Below are 20850 nucleotides of genomic sequence, written 5' to 3' on the forward strand. Positions count from 1 at the left end.
TGGCTGTTGAGCATGTTTACACACATTGCTAATATAAGCATAAACGTCTGTTATCTGTGGTCAGGGATTTGGTGAACGAACACTCAAGAAAGCTTCAAAGAGTTTTGATCCATTGATTTGGAGTTGAAAAAATGTGCAGGACCGGATCTAAGGGGGGGGGCGGTCCTCCACATCCCCTCGGGCCCCCACGATCCTTAATCCGGGCCTGAAAACGTTCTATAAGCTTTATAGTCAAACTCAAACGGTTATGGGCCCAAACCGTAACAAATAACCTATGTTCAAGATGCAAGAATCGATACAATCGGCGAAAAGCCGATTAGAGGAGTCGAGACGCGGTATGGACGGGCAGCTGAAAACTAAGTGAAACTAACCTATAGACTGAAGGGCGGTATGAACTCCGATGACCGATGATAAATCGATGGTAGAGGATCTTGAATAATTGTGCTCATTCTGCGAATAGAGTGACGTGACAAAAGTCGGAGTCGCATATCGAGGTGAGAACCCTCGACTCGAATGAAGAGACGCGCCGTGTAAATCGAATGGAGAGTCACCTCATTTGAATCGAGGTTTCTCACCTAGATATGCGAGTCGAGCTGCGTCACTTCACTCTAGTCGTGGAATGAGCACAAGAAATACTAAAGCTGCTAGTACACAGGGTCAAATATTTGTCCAAAAAGAAACCAATGCTCAAACATCTTGTTTGACTCGATCGAATTTTCATTAGTGTCAAACTGATGTTGTTTCTTGAGTTCTTTCCTTGTCAAATATTTGACCCTGTGTACTACTGGCCTAACAGTTTATCCTGATAGGCCTTTTCATGTGACAGATCCGTGCATGCATTTGTTTACAAAGCTTGAACAACAGCTGCTAACAAGAACGTGTCATCTTCATAGAAGAACTGTCAAACGCCCGAACAATCAGCTGATTTAAGACGTCAAATGAAAAGGCCCATTGGCTATTAATACTAAGACTGAATATTTGACAGATTGACAGTGATAACCATAGGCGCCAATTTGTGACGTAGTTGGGGGGGCGAAGCTCTCCAAAATTGGACAAAATTCAACTTTTTTTAGCTCAATGCACTAGTTTTCACGTAAATATGCCTAAACTAGATGAACTGCGTCGAAATTTTACGAATTTGGTTGATTTTGAGAGGCCTCGCCCCCCCAACTACGTCACAAGTTGGCGCGTATGGTGATAACTGTAGGAATTTCGACACAAATGTGTGGTTATTACATATTGTGTCGAAATTCCTACAATATCGACAAAAACATCTTGGTTAATTGATGATTTTCATGTATTTATATCAACAAGTTACTAAGTAGGCAGCTGTAAAATATCTACAAAATAAAAAAAAAACTTTCTCCGCAATTCCAGAAGTTTATTCCGAAACTTCTGTTGATACTTCCTTCGACTGATCTCCCTTCCGGACCACCTCATTATCCTTCAGGTCATATTCGTCCGTCTTCTTGAACCCGCTATACTTCATCACGTGGGCGTTGGGCAAATTAAGCTGTTTGGCGAATCTTACGGCTACGGAGAAAAATACCACATTAATAACCAAATCCAATTCCCATGTTCACCCAACTCCGTCAATCCACTAAGCCCAACCTTGCGGCATCTTGTCCTCCTCCTCCGTCTTGTAACCGTAGTACTTGGCCCAATCGTTGCGCCCGGTGAAGATCATGTAGCCGACCCACCCCAGGGCATTCCAAGCCAAAATGCTGTACAGCAGGCTAATGCGTCCCTTCCACAGCGCGGCCCGGTCCACCGGCAGGGGATTCATCCGACGACGGATCCACCGGCGAAGCCAGCGAGGCTGCGGGAACAGGGACATCTCAGATGTTGAAACACGTAACTATTCCGCTAAGAACCTGCGGTCAAAAACCCGTCCAGGACCGGTGATTTCGTATTCGAGCGTGAATCGTAATCAAAACACAACGAGGGATGCGACACCGCACAAGCACGGCCACACCAATAGAGGCTTGCACCAAAAACATAACCTCATCGAATTCTCATACGATTTGTAAACATTGCCCTCAAATTTTTTTTGAGGGCAAGGACGGCTTTATGGACCGACGCCGAAGGAAAGAAAGAGAAGGAGACAGTGATGACGTCAGCGTGCAAGCGCTCATGAGGTACAGATACAGGTGGCGCAGATAAACATTGCGAATCACTAGTTGTCTCTTTTATTCTACCGCTGATCTTATGCAGCTCAATTAGTGACGCCACTAATTGAGTTGCATAAGATCAGCGGGAGAACAAAAGAGACAACTAATGGTTCGCAATGTTTATCTTCGCCACCTGTATCTGTACCTCATTGCGGCCACACGGCCGGCGCTTGCATAATGAGAGATGTGAGCCGCGCTTTAATTTGACATTTCTCGCTGTCAAAGTTTGACGGACGTGTGCATGCCAAGGTGCATGCACTCCGCACGACGCCGCGATGCATTTTTTTTTCTGGTGGTGCGCAGTGCAGTTGCAGTACTACACGCTCGTTTGAAACTACTCAAAAATGAGTCGTTTTCGACTCACTTTGGTACAAAGTGGAACAGCTCAAAATAGAGTAATCATCAATTACTCACTTTTGAGTAACCATCGATTTTTTCATAATGAGAGTATCCTTTACTCACTTTTCTTATTTCAATAATTGCAAAAGTGAGTAGATGCTACTCTCTTTAGAAATATTTCATGGGGCCGAATCTGATAATAAAATTAATAGTAAATCTGAATAATTATCAAAGAAATAAACAAAAAAAAACATTTATTTATCACTTATAAAAAAGAAAAATACATAATGAGTTTAACTTAATAATTTAAATTATAAATACCTAACAGTTGAATTCTAACACTTATGTATGTGGCTCCTTTTAGTTCAGGCCCAACCTGGATTCCCAAATGCTGTCCATACAAGTTTTCCAGTCGGTACGTCTTTGGGCTCGTCCTTGGGGTCGTCTTGGAGAAAGGTGATCACCTAGTTCAGGCCAAACATGTCTAAAGGTCCTATCTGCAGAAGAGAGGCTCTCTTTGGTTTCCCTCTCTTTCGTTAATATCTCAGCTGTTTATTTGTATTATGATTGTCTGCTTGCATTGAACATTTCTAGTGATGAACCCTCCTACGGAGGAAAATCACTTTAATAAAGAATAAAAAATAAAAAATGCATTGAACGATGGTCCAAACAATCGTCTTTTGATTTGTACTGCAAAAATAATTGAAAAGTGTGCCATTACATTGCAATTGTAGTGTATTAGCACTAAACGTCTCAACCTTCTCACACGTTACGTCATACTTAATCACACAACACCAATACTAGCAAAGAGACCAGATGTTCCTACCTCACATGAACGACCTTGATTTAGAGATTGACAGGTAGCGATAGGGAGAGAGAGAGGAGATGAGTCAGGGACAGACGGAGGCGGAGGTGAATACTACAACTGGCGACGAGGATGGGATTTCGAATATCACGGAAAATTGTTGTTTGTTTCGTTGGCGGTTGGATTCCAGATTAAAAGGGGAGCAGCCAGGTAAGAAATTCATCTGCACGATTTGGATTCGACCAAGCAAGGGCGGTTCCGCGGTTCCCAGTGCCGGCGGAACAATGTTTGTTTTGATGCTCGTCATTTGCACGATGAAGGGAAGTCACCCAGTAAAGTGCTAATATGCACCCATTGGTGGGTTGAATGCAAGGAGGGGTGAAATGCATGAATTTGTATGAAAAAGGGAGAAGTGGTAAAATGTGCGCAGCAATACCTCTTGAGCGTCTTATTGCTGCGCATCTGTTAATAATATAAGAGGAAGTAGGAGTGGTGGTCAATGTTCAGGAGCTGTTGAACTTTCACTAGCAGATGGATGACACATTGGTAATTTTGAACTATGAAGAATGCTTTTGATTCGTTAATCAAACAGTATTAGTAGTGTACAGTGGTAACGAATAGCATTTTGAGGTTTGCTCATGGATCACAGGGGAATGTCGAATTTTTGTTTCTTGACCGTCTACGGGACAGAATTGTTTCAAAGGGAAGAAAGTGGTGTTAGATGGAGCGGAGTTTATTCGATTGCGAAGATCAGGAAGGACCTTTGGCTTTGAGTTGCGAGAATCGCAAGGATTCTCCGTGTTGAGAAAATCAGGAGGATTTTCTTGGGTTGCGAAGATCGGAAGGATCTTCCAGTTGCGAGAATCGTAAGGATTCTCCGTGTTGAGAAAATCAGGAGGATTTTCTTGGGTTGCGAAGATCGGAAGGATCTTCCAGTTGCGAGAATCGTAAGGATTCTCCTTGTTGAGAAAATCAGGATTTTCTTGGGTTGCGAAGATCGGAAGGATCTTCCAGTTGCGAGAATCGTAAGGATTCTCCGTGTTGAGAAAATCAGGAGGATTTTCTTGGGTTGCGAAGATCGGAAGGATCTTCCAGTTGCGAGAATCGTAAGGATTCTTCGTGTTGAGAAAATCAGGAGGATTTTCTTGGGTTGCGAAGGTCGGAAGGATCTTCCAGTTGCGAGAATCGTAAGGATTCTTCGTGTTTTGAAAATCAGGAGGATTTTCTTGAGTTGCGAAGATCGGAAGCATCTTTTGATTGCAAGGATTGCGATTGCCTCGTGGACAGAGTTCGTAAGATCTGAAGGATTCTATTTGTGAGTAACTCGAGGAGTCTCCTTGTTACAAAAATAATGAATTATTCTAAGTATCAAGATCGGAAAGATTATCCAGTAGCGAAAATCTTGAAGAATCACCATGTTAATGGAGATTGGAAGGATCTTCTAGCTGCAAGAATCGCCAGGATTCAGAAGGTGTAAAGAATTGGCCACGGGCATGTAGAAGCGTATAAGTACCGTAAATACAAAGTACACCATTTTGGGTGGCAGAGATACGGAATAATTCTCCAATTAAGAGAATCGTGAGGATACTGGAGGATCCATATAGTCGAAGGGGTAAACGCACGAGCATTTAGCTAGATTGAGGGTACCTTGGCTACAGAATGTTTAAGTAACTTTTCTTCATGGAATTTTATTTGACATTCTTGAACATAGAGTGTTTTCACCACACAATAAGGTGGCACGCTACAGGATGAAAAAAAAAATCAAATGTGATAGGCAAAGAGAGATCTCTGTAAATAATAGCGACAGAGTTCATGATACACTGAACTGTGGAGCTAGTTCGGTCACATTAGAACTGTGGTGTCATCGATAAAATGAATCAAAGTAAGGATTCATCAATCAGTAAGGAGTTGTAACCTTATAATTGTTTGATACTCACGAAAATCAGGAAACCTAGAAATACAAGATTGATTTGGAAAAAATGATAGAGGCAATGAACGATAGTGCAAATGTTGAATCATTAGTAAGTGTTAGGTTGACGTGGTCCCAACTTGATGATTTGCACAAGATGTATTGTGGCTTTGCAACATGGAGTAGGCGATAAAGAGATGAGGCGATATCGGCTGCATTGCTAAACGGAATATGAATCAGCTTAATGGGGAAGGTTAGCTAATAAATTTTCTAATCTATAGCTCTTAGAATAGTGAGAGAAATGGTGGAAGATGACCAGAATGAGTTGATGATATTGATAGTTGAGAATCGTATGTCACGTGGGTTTCGGCTTCTCAGTCATAAATTTTACGTCGACTACTTTGTTATCTTCGCCTACGTTTGGACCTTTTTGTCACTGATGCTCGCATGCTTATTGCTTCACTGACTGCGAATTACTGTTTCAACTCAATCACTTTGTCATTCTGGAGATTGCAGGTTCGACTCTCGTTCCGGTCGAAAAGGCTCTTGGCTTCATTGTGGCTTACAATACAATATGCAATTACACGTAATGGTAGGTGAGGGCAGGCACTTCAATTAGTAACTGTGACAGTGCACAAAGAAGATAGGGTTGAAGAAAGGCTGGTCGGGTTCTTCTGGGAGCCAATAAGCCGAAACATCAAATAACGAATTGGCACGTTTGGTTTTGAGTGAATATTTTAAAAATATCTGCAATTGACTACGTCAGAAACTAAATTCCTCTTCGAAACCAAACACTAAATAAAAAAATCCAGATGTAGGACTTTATCACAGAACAAATGTGTATCTTCGAACAAATGTGAAGTTTCGAGGTGGAAGTCGTGAAATTGTCACTTGGAAAACTAGATTGGAATGAATTTCCATGGGAAAATAAAAAATCATCAAAGCGTGCTACGCCACTTTCCTATGCTCGCTGCAGGCTAAAGCTTGACTTTCACCACCAGGTTCGCTAGTGTTGAGCTATCAAACGGGCAGTGCTTTTCGTGACGAAGATTCACCCCCGTGACTTTATCGAAGGTTGGAGTCTTCATATTTTTGGAGGTCCTGATACAGGTCGACAGTTCATCAGCAGTGATTATTAATTCGTACTAGAAGTCATTGGAAATCCGGACAGCTGGACGTCGAAGCCTTATGAAAAATCAACAAGGATTTGAATATCTGATAACTTTGGAAGCGTTGATTCTGGTCACAGTGTAACTAGGTACTGGAATAATCTTTTGTGGTATACAATGTTATGGGCTAATAGTACACTGGAGAAACTTCAGAATCCGGTAGCTAATTTTCAAAGTTTCAATGCACAGAGAATTTTTTAATAAATTGTTTGGAGATTGCCACTGTGCCAGTGATGTTAAGTGTAAGTCTTAATCATGGATGTACTTGGGAAATTCTGATCGTGTTTTGCCGGCTAGTGCTGTGACAAGTAAAAGGAAATTAGAATTGTAATATTCTTTAGAAGAAGAATAGCAATACATGATTAAATTACCTTAACCCTTGAAGACGGCATTTTCACCTCTCTGGATGCAACCTCGCTAGACTATAACATGTTTGTGATGTTCGATTTTTCGGCTGGGCACATACGACCCATCCGTTCCCAAAGGGTTAATGGAATTAACAGCTTGTGGTATCTTGACATGGGTGTTAAGTGGATGAACCAGTAGAGAAACAGTTCTCAGTGTGGTGAGAGTGGTTTGCATCAGACAAGATGTTAAAGTAGTTTGATTAGTGTATCAAGGACTTGGAACGTGCCATCACATAACAGCAAAGAGATAAATTGGCATAAATGTATGTGGCATGAATAAGTTACTTACTATTATCGATGTCTCCGTTGAAAAAACTATTACACGAAGCAATTAAACTCGTCAAATGAAAAAATGGGAGAGGTGCAAAGTGACATAAACAAATGGTTTGGTTTGGCATGGTATTGACATCGTTAGGCTTGCGGTCTTGCGGCAATATGTGTTTGTGATTATTACCAAGCCATTTGTTGTTTAATTGTTATATTTCGTATATCGCACGAGACATTTTCATGAAGAGAAGGAAGTTGAAATGGTTTGAAGAATGTAGTTACTGCAGAACGCTACTGACACTTGTACTGACAACTCCAAACGATCAAAAGAAAAAAAAGGAAGAGAGATTATGGGGGAATCAAAGTACAGTAGACGTTTAATAACTGCAATATGTTTACGTTGACTATTGGTTGGAATTCGATTCGTATAATTGTAGACATGACGAGGATAAGTTCAAGATGGGGTTAAAGATTGGACTTGTTTTTAGAGGAATGAGGTGTTTCTTGGATGATCGTATACGTCTGATTATTCAGATTTGAAAGTGATTCGATGTATTTTTAATATTATGTAGTGTATCATACGGAACTTGGAATAGTTACAACTGACCATAAATGAGCTGCTCTAATGCTGTATTGCGCGTTTCGCCTAGATGTATGTATTTAGATTCGACCATATTGACGTACACTTTATTTATTGTTAAGGGGGGATTGTAGTGTATTAGCACTAAACGTCTCAACCTTCTCACACGTTACGTCATACTTAATCACACAACACCAATACTAGCAAAGAGACCAGATGTTCCTACCTCACATGAACGACCTTGATTTAGAGATTGACAGGTAGCGATAGGGAGAGAGAGAGGAGATGAGTCAGGGACAGACGGAGGCGGAGGTGAATACTACAGCAATAATTGAAAGAGAAAGTAAACAAAGAGAGCCTCTCAAATGCAGATAGGACCTATTGAAATGTTTGGCCTGAGTTATCTACAGTATTTTCCGCACAACATCGGCGAAGAAATTTGCTCCGGCATGATCCTACATGATCCTGACATTTCATGAAAAACAATTTGTATACATATTAACAATTCTAACGTTTACCATTCAAAAACTTACCTTGATGTCTTAAAAAAGAATTCCACTTGTAATAAAACCAAAAGTTTTCATATTCTTATATATTTTTAATCGTTTTCGGCGAAAGATCACTTTCTGTGGCCGCGGATTTTTTCACAAGTTTTTGACGGTTATGAGTGAGTGCTTTTTTGAAGCCTTTACTCAAAAGTGAGTAAAGCTTATTTTTGTTCCTGTGTGAGTAGAAATCTACTCTCTTTCATAAAATAAAGTTACTCACTTTTGACAGTTAGCTTAAAAGTACAGAAGTGAGTCGAAAACGACTCATTTTTGAGTAGTTTCAAACGAGCGTGTAGAGTCAAAACAATGTCCCATCGACTGCCAGAAGCCACGCGTTCCTCAAATTTGTGAAAAACATTCAGAGTTTTCTGTATTTCCGGAGATTTTTGTACGATAATTAGCATTGATAGGTGCAAAGAAGCAATAGTGGTAGCGTTTTGTGCGTTACAGTAATGGATTTCGCCAAAAATATACTTCAAAAGTACGGCTGGAAGGAAGGTAAGTTTGTAGCTCTTTGTTGACATGACCCTTTTGTTTCTTCGAAAAAAAATGAATTTTATTTCTGAAAATCTATTATCGGGAAAATTACAGAGGAAGAAATGTTCATACGCTTAAACCTTATGTTATGTTAATCATTGATTAAATGGAAAGAAACCTACCGTGCAGAACATGTTAAAAAAAGTTTCTTCATGTTTTATTAAGGGCGATATGGGAAACTGCGTGAGGGGTCCATATAGACGAAGCAGTAAACACACGGGTATAGAGCAAGCCCGTGCTTAGGGTTCGATTATCGGTCGGTCAAGGAACTTAACAAAACGAAGTTTTCGTTTATGTTTCGCGAAATTTGTACCGTAAAATGGGGTGTTAAGGGACGGAAAAAAATTTCGTCCCCATTAATTCATGGGTTCTCCTTCTTGAAACTTTCAGGAAAAGCAGTCCGATCATTGTCTTGCTGCCTGCTACGCATATAGATTACAAAATTTGACGATTTTTTGGAAAAATTGAAGATATTTAAGAAAATGTGCGAATTTTTGGAAAATATGAAAATGGGGTGTTAAGGAATTTAAGGTAATGAATGCAAAAGTTCTTATATTTCAAGGAAAGGTTAACATTGATTAATTGTAAACTGTGACTGTATTATTTCTTGAACACCGCCGAAAAAGATTATCATAGTCCTGGAGGTGCAGGGACAGTTTCATTGTCATCTACTTGTGTATATGTTTTTTTTTGTTAAAGCCTCGAAATTTGAAAAAAAAAATACCGTCAATTGTACCTGAGTGGCTTCAATTTTGAACAAACACATTATTCACAGTTACTATTTAGAGTAACCAAATTTAATAGTTTAGACTGACCAACAGGTTGTAAACTAAGGATGTGTACTTATAGTTTTTCGTTCACTTAAAAACTCATCTATATTGAAATGTTTTATATGCAAGCATCATTAGATGGCCCAGGGTGTAAAATGTTTATTCAATGCTGATATTTCTACTCTGGAGCACCGCTGATAGGTCGTATTTTAAATTCTGAGATATTTTAGTAGCCATGAGTCATCTTCATAAATACTTTCGTTTGCAAGAGTTAGTGGCAGTCTGGTTTACATAATATATGGAACAAGTGAGCATATTCCACATTTTCAAAAAGCTGTCACGTTTTAGCACCAATCATTAATAATATTTTAATAAGAAAACAGAAGGAAAATCTATTTTGAAAAATACGCCTTCGTTAAAACATAACAAAACACCTAAAGAACACAAACTTCTGTAAAGAGGGGACTAGGTACTGCGGCATTAAGTTTAAGCCTTTGGCCAATTTTCTAATTATATGTATCAATCTAACACTTGTTTTTTAAAATCCATATTGTATTAGTTGAATTTATCATCCATAGCAACTGTTGGGATGTCTATGACCCAAAATGAAATCCGCAATACGTCATTCAGAATAGTAACTGCTATACAATGAATCAATCGCCTGAAAACTTCATGATACAAATAAAATAGTTATATGAGAAATTTCATCCCTTAACACCCCACCAGTTTAGGAAACTAGACTTTTTTCACAAAAAAATGTCGGTGTTCGAAAACCACCGTAGTTAGATCAAATATTTTACCATAGTTTCGTTTGAAATGAGTTGTAGAACACCTTACGAGTACTCACATATTTTTCCTAATAATATTTCTAACCTCACAAATGGATGTTTCAATGGTAGCGAAATTGAGAAAAAGCAAAGCCGTTCTATTTTTGATGTCTAGTGTCAAGTTAAAAGCGTATTTTCATGAGTGGTAATCCTCATAGTATGCCTTTATTTCCAACATACATTTGAAGCGAATTTGGAACAAGTAAATAGTAGAATAAATAGCCACAGAAGTCCAATGTCGCGACTATTCGTGTGACTAACATCTAGTTTGCCACGCCCTTACAGCGTCAGTAGCGGTACTAGAAGTGTCAAATAAATTTTATTTACCAAAACAAAAGATCCTCTATCAGCTGTACAGTTAAAAACAATCAATTATTACAATTAAAGTTATAAATTAAATTAAATAGGAAAAGTGACTACAGCGCCATTGGAGTTCTAGTGTATTTCTATTAAGTAAATCAATTTGTAAACGGTTTGGCGATTTTTCAAAGTAGTGTCTGAAGATGAATCCCTTAACACCCCATGAGTTCTTAACACCCCATTTTACGGTATATAAAAACTAAATCGTTTTTTTTTTCTAAAAATATGACTGAATAAATCCCGGTACAGTAGGGTAAATCGCCATTGGATCTTTAAAGCCAACTTTTCTATCAGTTGCCGCATCAAAACAAAGGAGCCACCGTATATGGGCTTTAACATTGTGACAGCGGTGACAGCAGTCGAGTTATGCAGGGTGGCCACCCAACCGGGAATACCGGGAAAACCGGGAATCGCAAACAACCGGGAAAAACCGGGAAAATACCGGGAATTTGCTTAGAACATGAACTTCCCTTGGTAATGAAAGTCCAGGATAATCATTGTTATTGCATCTATATAAGAATTATTGTGATTTTTCTAGAACATGATCTATAAATACTAGATCCTAGATACTGGAAACGGAGATCGAAACCTAACCCTTGAATAATCGCACAACACGTTGAAAAAAACGCATTTTGTATTCAGCATTAAGCGTGGTGGCCAACTGCGTGACTGATGGAAGGTCAATCAAAAGATTGACTTTCACTTTTAGAACGATAATGATTTTTAATCTAAAAAACTTTATAAATATGTTGTTTCCTTGATGTGCGAGGAGTAGTAAGGACAAGTAAATATCTTGGGTAGGCAGTCAGTGTATTGTTCTACCTCAGACATTGCAGAACAAATCTTGTCACTGAAAATAATATATTTTTGAACTCTTTACATTTCCAAATCTGTATGATACTAGAAATCTTCCAAATTCGATCGTTTTCAAGAATTTTTAATGTTTTTTTTCCTGTAAACCTGAACATGTTTCCCAGAAATAGTATAACATTGATTATTGCTGGTAGCCTAGAATCTCTCTTCGTGATTAACCAAGGCTTTCTTCGCAAATTTTTCAGAGATTTCTCAAGACATACATCGACTGATTTCCACACAATGAGGATACTGCAACTCCGAAAATCATACGAATCAACTATGATTTTTTGCCACAAGAATTTCTTGCGAAAATCATAGTTACGAACTATGAGTCTGGATTCAAAGCGCCAACTATTATTGTCATACTGTTACTGTATAAATTTCATAACACTCGCGTATGAAAATCATACCGATAACGTATGAAAACTGAAACTATGTCGTATGACTATCATACATATTTTTATGAAATATTTTGCACAAATTTAAAAAAATCGCAACCTGGAATCGAACTGGGAACGTCAAGGTTGGCGAGTGCGTGCTTTACTCATACGCCCATCGACGCTTCAGAAGTTGAAGTGGTTAGAAGCCAATAAAAGTTTTGTTGTTTTTTAGCAACGGTGTTTCATAACACATCATATGATTTTCATACGATGCTTCTTATGATATTTTTCATACTACAAGTCTTATAGATTTCGCATTTCAAAGTATGAAAAGCATACAAAAACTATGAAATGATGAAAAAAAAATAAAAATAACTGATTCATAAGATGTAAACTATGAAAAACATACGAACAGTATCCTCAGTGCAGGATTTGCTCGAAACATTCAACTAACTTTTCCAACTACAATTCAACAAATTCAAGACAATCGAGCAATTTTACTAATAATTTCTAAAGACGTTCTTCAAAGTTACATGCATTTATTACAAGAATTTCCAGATTAATTTGTTTGGAAATTCTAACAATATCTTCCCGCGGATCTTTAAAATCTTTAGAAATCCTTCTAGGCATTTTATTCGTATTCTATCTATTCTAACAGAAAACAATATCAAGGATCCAATAGTTATTTCAAAGTGTTTACAAACAATTTACGCAGATTACCATTACTAATTTGTTCAAGATTTTTTCCAAAGATCATCTCTAGTGATTTTCGAGGGATTGCTTCAGTGGACTCTAGAGAAGTCTATTAAAAAATGCGATATGATTTTTCTCCAACTATTTCACTTGGCATTTCCATTACAAATTTCTATCATAATTTTAGTAGAATTTTCTATAAGATTCTAACAGCATTTCAGCCAGAGTTTTCCTCCACCAAAAATTTTGATATAACCTGGCTATCAGTAAGATTTTTTTTCCAGCTTCGCAAGGATATTTTCTCAGAGTTATACACGGAACTTCCACAATTATAGTTTTAAAAAATTAGCTTGAAGTAAATGTAGAGCATTGATGCAAAAAGTCAAATTTCATTTCTCAGTAAAATGTAAATCAAATCATCACTTTATTTTAAACTTCCAATAAAGCGAATTTAATATGTATAAAATTTCAAAAATATTTCCTTGAACAATATATCATTTTTTTCAGGATTAAAGAAAATGTCAGTTTCATTATAAAATTTAGCCTTTATCAAATTATTTTTTTTTTTCTATTATAAATGCTATAACTAGAACTCCCCGCTTAAACGTTTTTCTGTATCACTTAACAAATTCAGAAAAGTGAGAAAATTGAAAATAGTAATGACAGTGTTTTGATTTTACCATATAAATCAGTTTCTAAAAAACCGGGAAAAAGTTGTTGAAGAACCGGGAAAAACCGGGAAATAACCGGGAATTTATTTTACCAAGTTGAGTGGTTATGCCAAACACACAGAGCTACGGTGGCGCCATCGGTTCATTTCATAGCGACCATTTTAGTTATTTCAATGATCTATTTTTGCACGACTTTTGGGTTCTTTGGTTTCGAGGAGCCAAAGCCGTAGCCCGTCAGCGCTATTCGGCTCTCGAAAAGGAAGTGAAACGCTCATGTAGACGGGACAAAAGAGCGTCGGCGGACTCCCTAGCCGACGAAGGCGAGAAAGCCGCAAACACAGGCAACATCCGTATCCTTTACGATGTCTCACGTCGCCTTAGTGGGACCAAGATGAATGCTACGATGCCCGTGAAAGACACGTCTGGACAGTTACTGACCGACCCGGCTGACCAGTTGAAACGTTGGTTCGAGCACTTCGGAAACCTTTTACAAGTGTCGGCCACGCCATCATCACCTCAGCATCATTCGCCAAGAGTACTGCACAACGGTGTCGTTTTGTTTCCCGTAGAGGTTCACCTGCCGAATTTTCACGGATAATGGTACCAACTTCCACGGGGCAACAATCAGCTGAGAAAGAAGATTGAGGAGATAAATCAGAGACTAGCGGCGGTGTTTACCAACTCCAATACGCGCTGGTCGCTCAACCCCCCTTGACCACCCCACATGGGTGGAGTCTGGGAGAGAATGGTTCGATCGGTTGAGGCTGCCATAAAATCGACGTTGGACGAGTCTCGGAAGCCAGACGACGAAACTTTGGAAACAGTGATCATCGAGGCCGAAGGTATGATCAACACACGTCCATTAACGTACATTCCGCTAGATTCAGCAGATCAGGAGGCGTTAACGCCCGACCATTTTCTACTGGGAAGTTCATCAGGTGTCAAGCAGCTTGCAGTTCACCCAACAGACTATCGAACGACTTTGAGAAGCAGTTGAAACTTGGCGAAGCCCCTGGCTGATGAGTTTTGGAGACGTTGGATTGCAGAGTACCTTCCTGTGATTTCGAGACGCTTTGGGGATGATTTCCAACATGCCCGTAGACCATTTCTTCATCTTCTCGGATAGCCTTAGTTCGATTGAACTCGGATTCCAGTCGATGAAACCTGTAAAACATCCATCTTACTTTCTTACAAAAATAAGGGAGCAGATGGGTGCACTGGTCGAAAGATCATACAAGATTACCTTTGTATGGGTCCCCTCGCATTGCTCAATTTATGGCAATGAGAAAGCGGACTCTCTCGCAAAGGTGGGCGCACAGGAAGGTGAGATCTATGATAGAAGAATTTCACATGATGATTTTTTCCATTTTGTTCGCCAGAGTTCTCTTCAAAGTTGGCAAAATGATTGGCGAGATGGCCAGCTGGGACGGTGGTTACATTCCATTATTCCTAATGTTTCTTTGCGAGTGTGGTGGTATGGTTTGGATGTAAGTCGCAATTTCATTCGCGTGATGTCAATACTTATGTCCAACCATTACTCGCTAGACGCGCATTTACACAGGATAAACCTCGCGTTGAGCAATGTTTGTACTAAGTGCGGTTCCGGTTATGATGACATCGACCACGTAGTTTGGCAATGCCCGGATAATGACGCCTCCAGAGCACTACTTTTGGATACCCTTGAGGCCCGAGGTAGACAACCCTTTGTTCTTGTGAGAGATGTGTTGGGGACCCGCGATGTCACATATATGGGATGTATTTTCGACTTTCTTCGCTCTGCTGGTATAAAAGTTTATTTCGCTTGTGTTTTCTTCTCCAGTTTTTTTTTTCTCTGTTTTGTCCTTGTAAAATCCGTAAAAGGTTTTAAAATAAGAGTTCCGATTTACGGTCAAAACGAGGTGGATGTACGTGACTGATCAAAACTTGTGAAATTGGTGATTTGTGAACGGGAAAAATAAACTGGACTGTAGCTGTTCGCGTTTCAGATAGGAATGAAGTTTCCGTTTTATTTCAATTCTCGGCAGACCTTTGCCTGCGCTCTTTTGACATGTCTAAATGTATTTGTATCCGTTTAACGGTGCTTTATGCACGCTTAACATTATACACAGAACGTGTGTTTACACATTTATCCAAGACTCCTCATTCCTCTTTGTGTTACCAAGCTGCTCCTGGCCATCCGGAAGACCAAGTCCCACAACAAGTTGGTACCAACACCACAAGACACCGAATACGCTAGCAAGATGCGATTCACCCCCGGATGAGCTGCAGTGAAACCTTTGGCCCAATCCTTACCCTGTCCATCCCTCAAAATGTGACCTTCTAACCTCGAGCTGCCACGAGTACCCTGGCTTCCACCCATTACTAACAGATATCATGAAAAAGTTATTACTCTGTATAATGTATACTATTAAGTACCCAAAAAGATCTTCGGCTCCGCAAAGCGTTATACGCGATTGAGCCCCAAATAAATGAACTAGATAAAAAAAGGAAATATTTGGAAGCACAGTAGCATAGTTATCAAAGAACATGCAGCGGTAGTAATTAATGCAGAGTATATTTATAATTCAGATTGCAGTGTTAACATAGTATTACGGAAGATCGATGTTAGTCGATCGGGGTGAAGAATAAAGGATCGATTCACTTAAGCTTCTTGTAAATTATTATTTCCGTCTTTCCAGGCGATGGTTTGGGCAAAAACTCCGATGGTATCGTGAAACCCATCAAGGCCAGCTTCAAGTTCAACAGTTCCGGTCTCGGCTCGGACCAGGCCAAAGATCTCACCAACAATTGGTGGGATCGGGTGTTCAACGAGGCCGCCAACAACATCGAGGTGGGTCCGGCGGGAAAAATCACCCAAAAGGAACGGGATGCCGTGGAAATCACCAACAAAAGTTATTCGGTGAAGAAACTGAAACAGAAAACTGCCGATGGGAAGGCGAACTATGGGGGGTTCCTGAAGGCGTCAACACTGTTGACGAACGTCGGTCGGGAGGAGGAGATTGAGGGGCACGTTCAAACGGAGGATATTGAATTCAAAGCTGCCAAGGTGCTCACAGATGAGGAACTGTTTGCGGCCTGTGGAGGAAGAACAGCTCACAAGGGAGCCCGCCACGGGCTGAACCTCACAGGGAAACTGGCTCGGATCGAAGCCCAGAACAACAAACTCCTCCAGGAACTGGAGTCGAAGTCTTTCGAGAAGGTTATCAAAAGCAACGACTGGCAGCAGGTGCAGAAGAAGAAAAAATCCAAAAAGAAGAAACGCAACGAGGAACGGTGGAGCGAACGGCACCAGGAGGAGGAGGAAGACGATCTGAAGGACATGATCCACAATGCCAACTACGTGGTGAAGAAGAACAAGAAGAAAGCCAAGGCGGAGAAGCGAATGGAGAGCGACCTGGTGGACGAGCTGAGCGAGTCGATGGGACTGTTTGACACTTTGCCGGAGGATGACGGTCACGAACCGGAACCGGGTCCAAGCATCGAGGACGAACTGGATGTGCTGAGCGAGAAGATCCGCAAACTGGATCACAACTCGGTGGTCATCAAGAAGAAGGATAAGAAAAAGAAGAAAAAGGCACGGGTGCAGGAGGAAGACGAAGGAGGAGACGACCATTCGACGGATCCGTCGGCAAAGTATAAGAAGAACTACAAGAAGGAACAAAAGCTGAACAATGTACTGCTAAGGCAGACGGTGTGTCACGAAGTCGAACCGGAGAAACCCAGCAAGCCGAAGAAGCTACTGAAGTCGGACTCGGAGGCATCGGACAGCGAGGAGGATGTCGTGGCGCGCATCCAAGCGGACCGGGAAAAGATGCAGTCCCAGATTCCGAAAATCAAGGTTAGTGAGTTGACCGAGGAAGATCAGCGATCGGCGGCGGAGAAGTTCAAGGAACGGCACAGGAACGGCGTGAAACGGGTGGATCGACACAAAACCAAAAAGAAGAAAAGCAAAAAACACACGCGGCAGCTGTCTAAGCTGGCAGATGTGCTGGGGAAGCTGTGAATGGGGATTACAGGTCTGGCTGGGCTTCCGATTACTGCAAGAAGATAGGGATACAATACACGAAAGCAATTGCAAATAGGCCTTTTTGTTTGCCACATAGATCTCGTGATCTTGGTTTTTTGAATTAATTTGTCGATGTCGTTGTCGTGTGAAGTACGCTTTTGCTATAACAGTAGATTTTACTCGATTCAATAAACGTTTATTGAAAGTCTTTGAACTCAAATAGAAGTTCAGCGAATTGATTTGGCAACATATATCACATCCCAAAAATGTGTTGAAGGGAAGAAGTTATAGGTACATACATAAAAAGGACATTTCGTTCAGAATCATTTCCAACTTTGCCTTTGAGGGCATAGCTCCTTAGTTTATTCACCATTCTACTCCACAATTACACGGGCATCGTCCGCTTGTCGCACTAATAAATAGCTAATTATACAAACTGGATTCCTCATTCCATTCCTAAGAAGAATTATACAAAGAAACTAGTATTCAACCTACCGTTAATATTCTGCTAAATTGATGACACGAGATCTCATCACAAGCCGTAAGAAAACAGGCAAAGCCGCAGCAGTCTCTCTCAATTTTTCTTCTTGTTCTGCTTGTTGGCCCCGGATTTGGTCTTTTCCTTGTCCTTGACGGCACCTGCTGCCGCCGCTGCGGGAGCTCCTCCGGTGAAGAACGAGGTGATCATCTCGCTGATCTCCGGCATGTCGTTCGTCATCTGGGGAAAAAGAGGAAGAATATATGAAACATGGATTCGACCAAACACCAACAGTAAATTACCTTCGACAGATTGAGGTTCTCCATTTCCTTCTTGGTTTCCGGATCGCTCATCATCTTGGGCAGGACCAGCATAATGAGCAGCGGCAGGATCATCATCAGCACCATCGGGTTGAACAGGAAGTCGGTGATCTTCCACTGTTCCCGCTGCTGGAAGTACCGGAACCGGGTCAGGGCCTTCAGCTTCAGCGGGTACGGCACCTGGACGACCTGCGACGGCTGCACGTAGTTGAGCTTCCGGGCGCGGAACTTGCCCTTGGGATTTATTTCCACCCGCACCGATTCGTAGTAGTAGTCCGGGTTGAGGATTTCCACCACGTAGCTCCCGGACGGAACCGAGCTGATCACGAACGAACCGTCGTCCTTGAGGAATCCTTTGTACTCACCTCCGTTGATGGAGATCTGCGTATCGATTTGCCAGGTAAGATCGGACCCGCCGAACAGCTCCGGGGGATAGACTCGGCCCTCGATGGCGTATCGACCGGATTCGTCAAGCTCGTCGATGGAGGAATCGCCCGCGGTGGGGCACACGAGAAGGGCGGCCACTGCCAACAGTAGCGGAACGAGTAAGGATTTTCCGAGCATTTTTCCTTTGCAATCACTAGAATTCAGAACGAGTGGAATAAATCCGCGACTAATCAGGCGATGAGTGAAAAATAACATGAGCTGTTCATCGGTTTTGACTTGACAGTTCGGATGGAAAGCTGTCAAAAGTGGTATAATCCATGAGGTATAATGTTCAGTGACGGATCAAGGTCACATCGAATGGTCAGGGGCTATGGACTTATCCACGGTCTTCTTTTTTCCCCGAGTTGATTCTTCTTTTCTTCTGCAAATGCGGGCACTGTTTACATAAAATGACACATTCATGAACATCCAGTGACCGAAAGTTCACTGGATGTTCACCGGATCTTGCCGGATGCAAGATGCGAGCAGTGATTTTTGTCAACACGGCCCGCAGTTACCGTTTCACATCTTGCCGTTCGTTGGCGTGTGACGTCAACGTGGACAAGTTCATAGGATATTTACCAGATATCGTCGGATGCAAGATGCGAGCAGTGATTTTTATCAATAGAGCTTGCTGACATTTATTCACCATTCTCTTTCAAATATGCAGGCGGAATCGAGGGGTCGACAGTAACCGATTTGATTCAATTACCGTGCGATAAGCCGTAATTTTGTTTGATTTTTTGAATTATTCATAATTATTTTCATACTGAACATCGATTCGATTTTCTCGGATTTTCTTCATTTTCTGCCATTTTCCAAGTTAAAATCGATTTTATACCAGTAAAATGATTAAAATGAAATATATCTGAAAAATCGAACAAAATGGAAAAAAAAATCGTTCGAAAATTGACGCTGGAAACGGCTAACATCTCTTAAAATGTTACGGCGTCGCGACGCCACGTCGAAAATTTTGACAACTTTTCCAGGTAAACAATCAGCAGCATCGGCTGAGGCGTCGGCCATCAGCTGGTCGCTCCTTGGTCGCTCTGCAGCAGGAATTGCTGGAGTTACCGAGTACAACAACGAACACCTCGGACTCGACCTCGGAAATATGGGAAATATGTTATTGAGAAGATAATATTTATCTTATATTATATTTACTATTTCATGTCATATTTAGGATTAAAATAATCCGTAGACTATGTAGACAACAATCACTTCCGGGAACAGCTGTTGTTTACAAACAAGCTCCAACCTCAGCTCCAACCAGAAGCACAGGGAGAACAAAACAAAATAAATAGAGAAAATTTTACATTTTTGTTCAGAGATGTGCATCGATTTTGTTCGATTTTATGTGGATATGCCAACTTATAATCGATTTTATCGGATATTTCGGATATGGGTGATTTTAATCGATTTTCGTTAATTTCTTCAGTTTCGTCGAAATTATGTGAAAAATTGTGAATCCTTGTATTGCACAATTCCCACTAAATCGAACTGCACAGTATGAAAGTGTGACGGTTGAAAAGTGTGACGATAAGTGCAACCGCGCTCTCTGACAGCATTTTGACGTCGAGAAATGTCACAAATAAGCACGTGGTGTGTGTTTCGCCTGATTCTTTCTCGATTTTGTTTTGATTCTCATCCATCTGACAACCCGCGCATTTGGCTTTCTTTCTTTTTTCTCACCCAGAGTCATGACCGGGTGGCCAGTTATACAGGTTTATGCATTTCTCTTGTAGAAAAAGATCATAAAATGTGTAATTTATAAAATTGATATCGGCAACCGTGCTGGAGCACAAAAATAGTGTGATAGATGAAGTGCATCAAAAATCCATCTTTCAAAGCAACCAGCAATAGGTTTTGGCTTAAAATCTAGGATATCGGGAAGAATCGTCCCCCTCGGGTGAGAAGGTTAATTCTCCGTTTCTGCAATGAAATGGTTCAAAAGGCGTGGGTATTATTTACGATTCCTTGCCTAATTTGATGCTGTTCGAGCAAAACTTTGGGTACCGTAAAATCTGAATATTGAAAGTTTTGTAAAAAATCATTTTGCAGGTATTTTGAACGGGGACTTGGAATTGAAACCACCAACGAACCGACGTGACGCCATGATGAAAAACAGTCGAACACTACCGCCACCTCCTTGGCCACTTCTATAACGGTTCGCGATGATTTGCTAGCTTGACCACAAACCCTCGCACAAACCCCCATGTGTTGATATAGGAAACGGTTCGCGCTTGCGCTGATTTGACAGAAGCGTTCGCTCGCTTCACTGGTCGAACGTTAAATTGAAGGGGACAGTTTTAAAATACCACTGTCACGTCGT

At 40.8% G+C, this 20850-nt stretch overlaps 3 protein-coding genes across 3 annotated transcripts; 1 reads left to right on the forward strand and 2 right to left on the reverse strand.

Moving 5' to 3' along the window:
- Window positions 1-1279: 1279 nt before the first annotated feature.
- On the reverse strand, window positions 1280-1973 carry LOC109405443 (uncharacterized). Its single transcript, XM_019678508.3, has 2 exons — window positions 1612-1973; window positions 1280-1533 (listed from the first exon to the last, which is right to left on the reverse strand). The coding sequence occupies exons 1-2, from the start codon at window positions 1835-1837 to the stop codon at window positions 1382-1384; spliced, it is 378 nt and encodes a 125-aa protein (XP_019534053.2). The 5' UTR covers window positions 1838-1973; the 3' UTR covers window positions 1280-1381.
- A 6497-nt stretch (window positions 1974-8470) lies between these two features.
- Window positions 8471-17519, forward strand: LOC109405470 (G patch domain-containing protein 4). The gene is made up of 2 exons (XM_019678556.3): window positions 8471-8693; window positions 15967-17519. Exons 1-2 carry the CDS (start codon window positions 8648-8650, stop codon window positions 17289-17291), a joined length of 1371 nt encoding a protein of 456 aa, XP_019534101.2. The 5' UTR covers window positions 8471-8647; the 3' UTR covers window positions 17292-17519.
- Window positions 17520-17634: 115 nt separating this feature from the next.
- LOC109405471 (ER membrane protein complex subunit 7 homolog) lies at window positions 17635-18742 on the reverse strand. The gene is made up of 2 exons (XM_019678557.3): window positions 18075-18742; window positions 17635-18012 (listed from the first exon to the last, which is right to left on the reverse strand). The coding sequence occupies exons 1-2, from the start codon at window positions 18732-18734 to the stop codon at window positions 17869-17871; spliced, it is 804 nt and encodes a 267-aa protein (XP_019534102.3). The 5' UTR covers window positions 18735-18742; the 3' UTR covers window positions 17635-17868.
- Window positions 18743-20850: the final 2108 nt, after the last annotated feature.

Source organism: Aedes albopictus, chromosome 1 (genome assembly GCF_035046485.1).
Source record: "Aedes albopictus strain Foshan chromosome 1, AalbF5, whole genome shotgun sequence".
NCBI classification, from domain to species: Eukaryota; Metazoa; Arthropoda; class Insecta; order Diptera; family Culicidae; genus Aedes; species Aedes albopictus.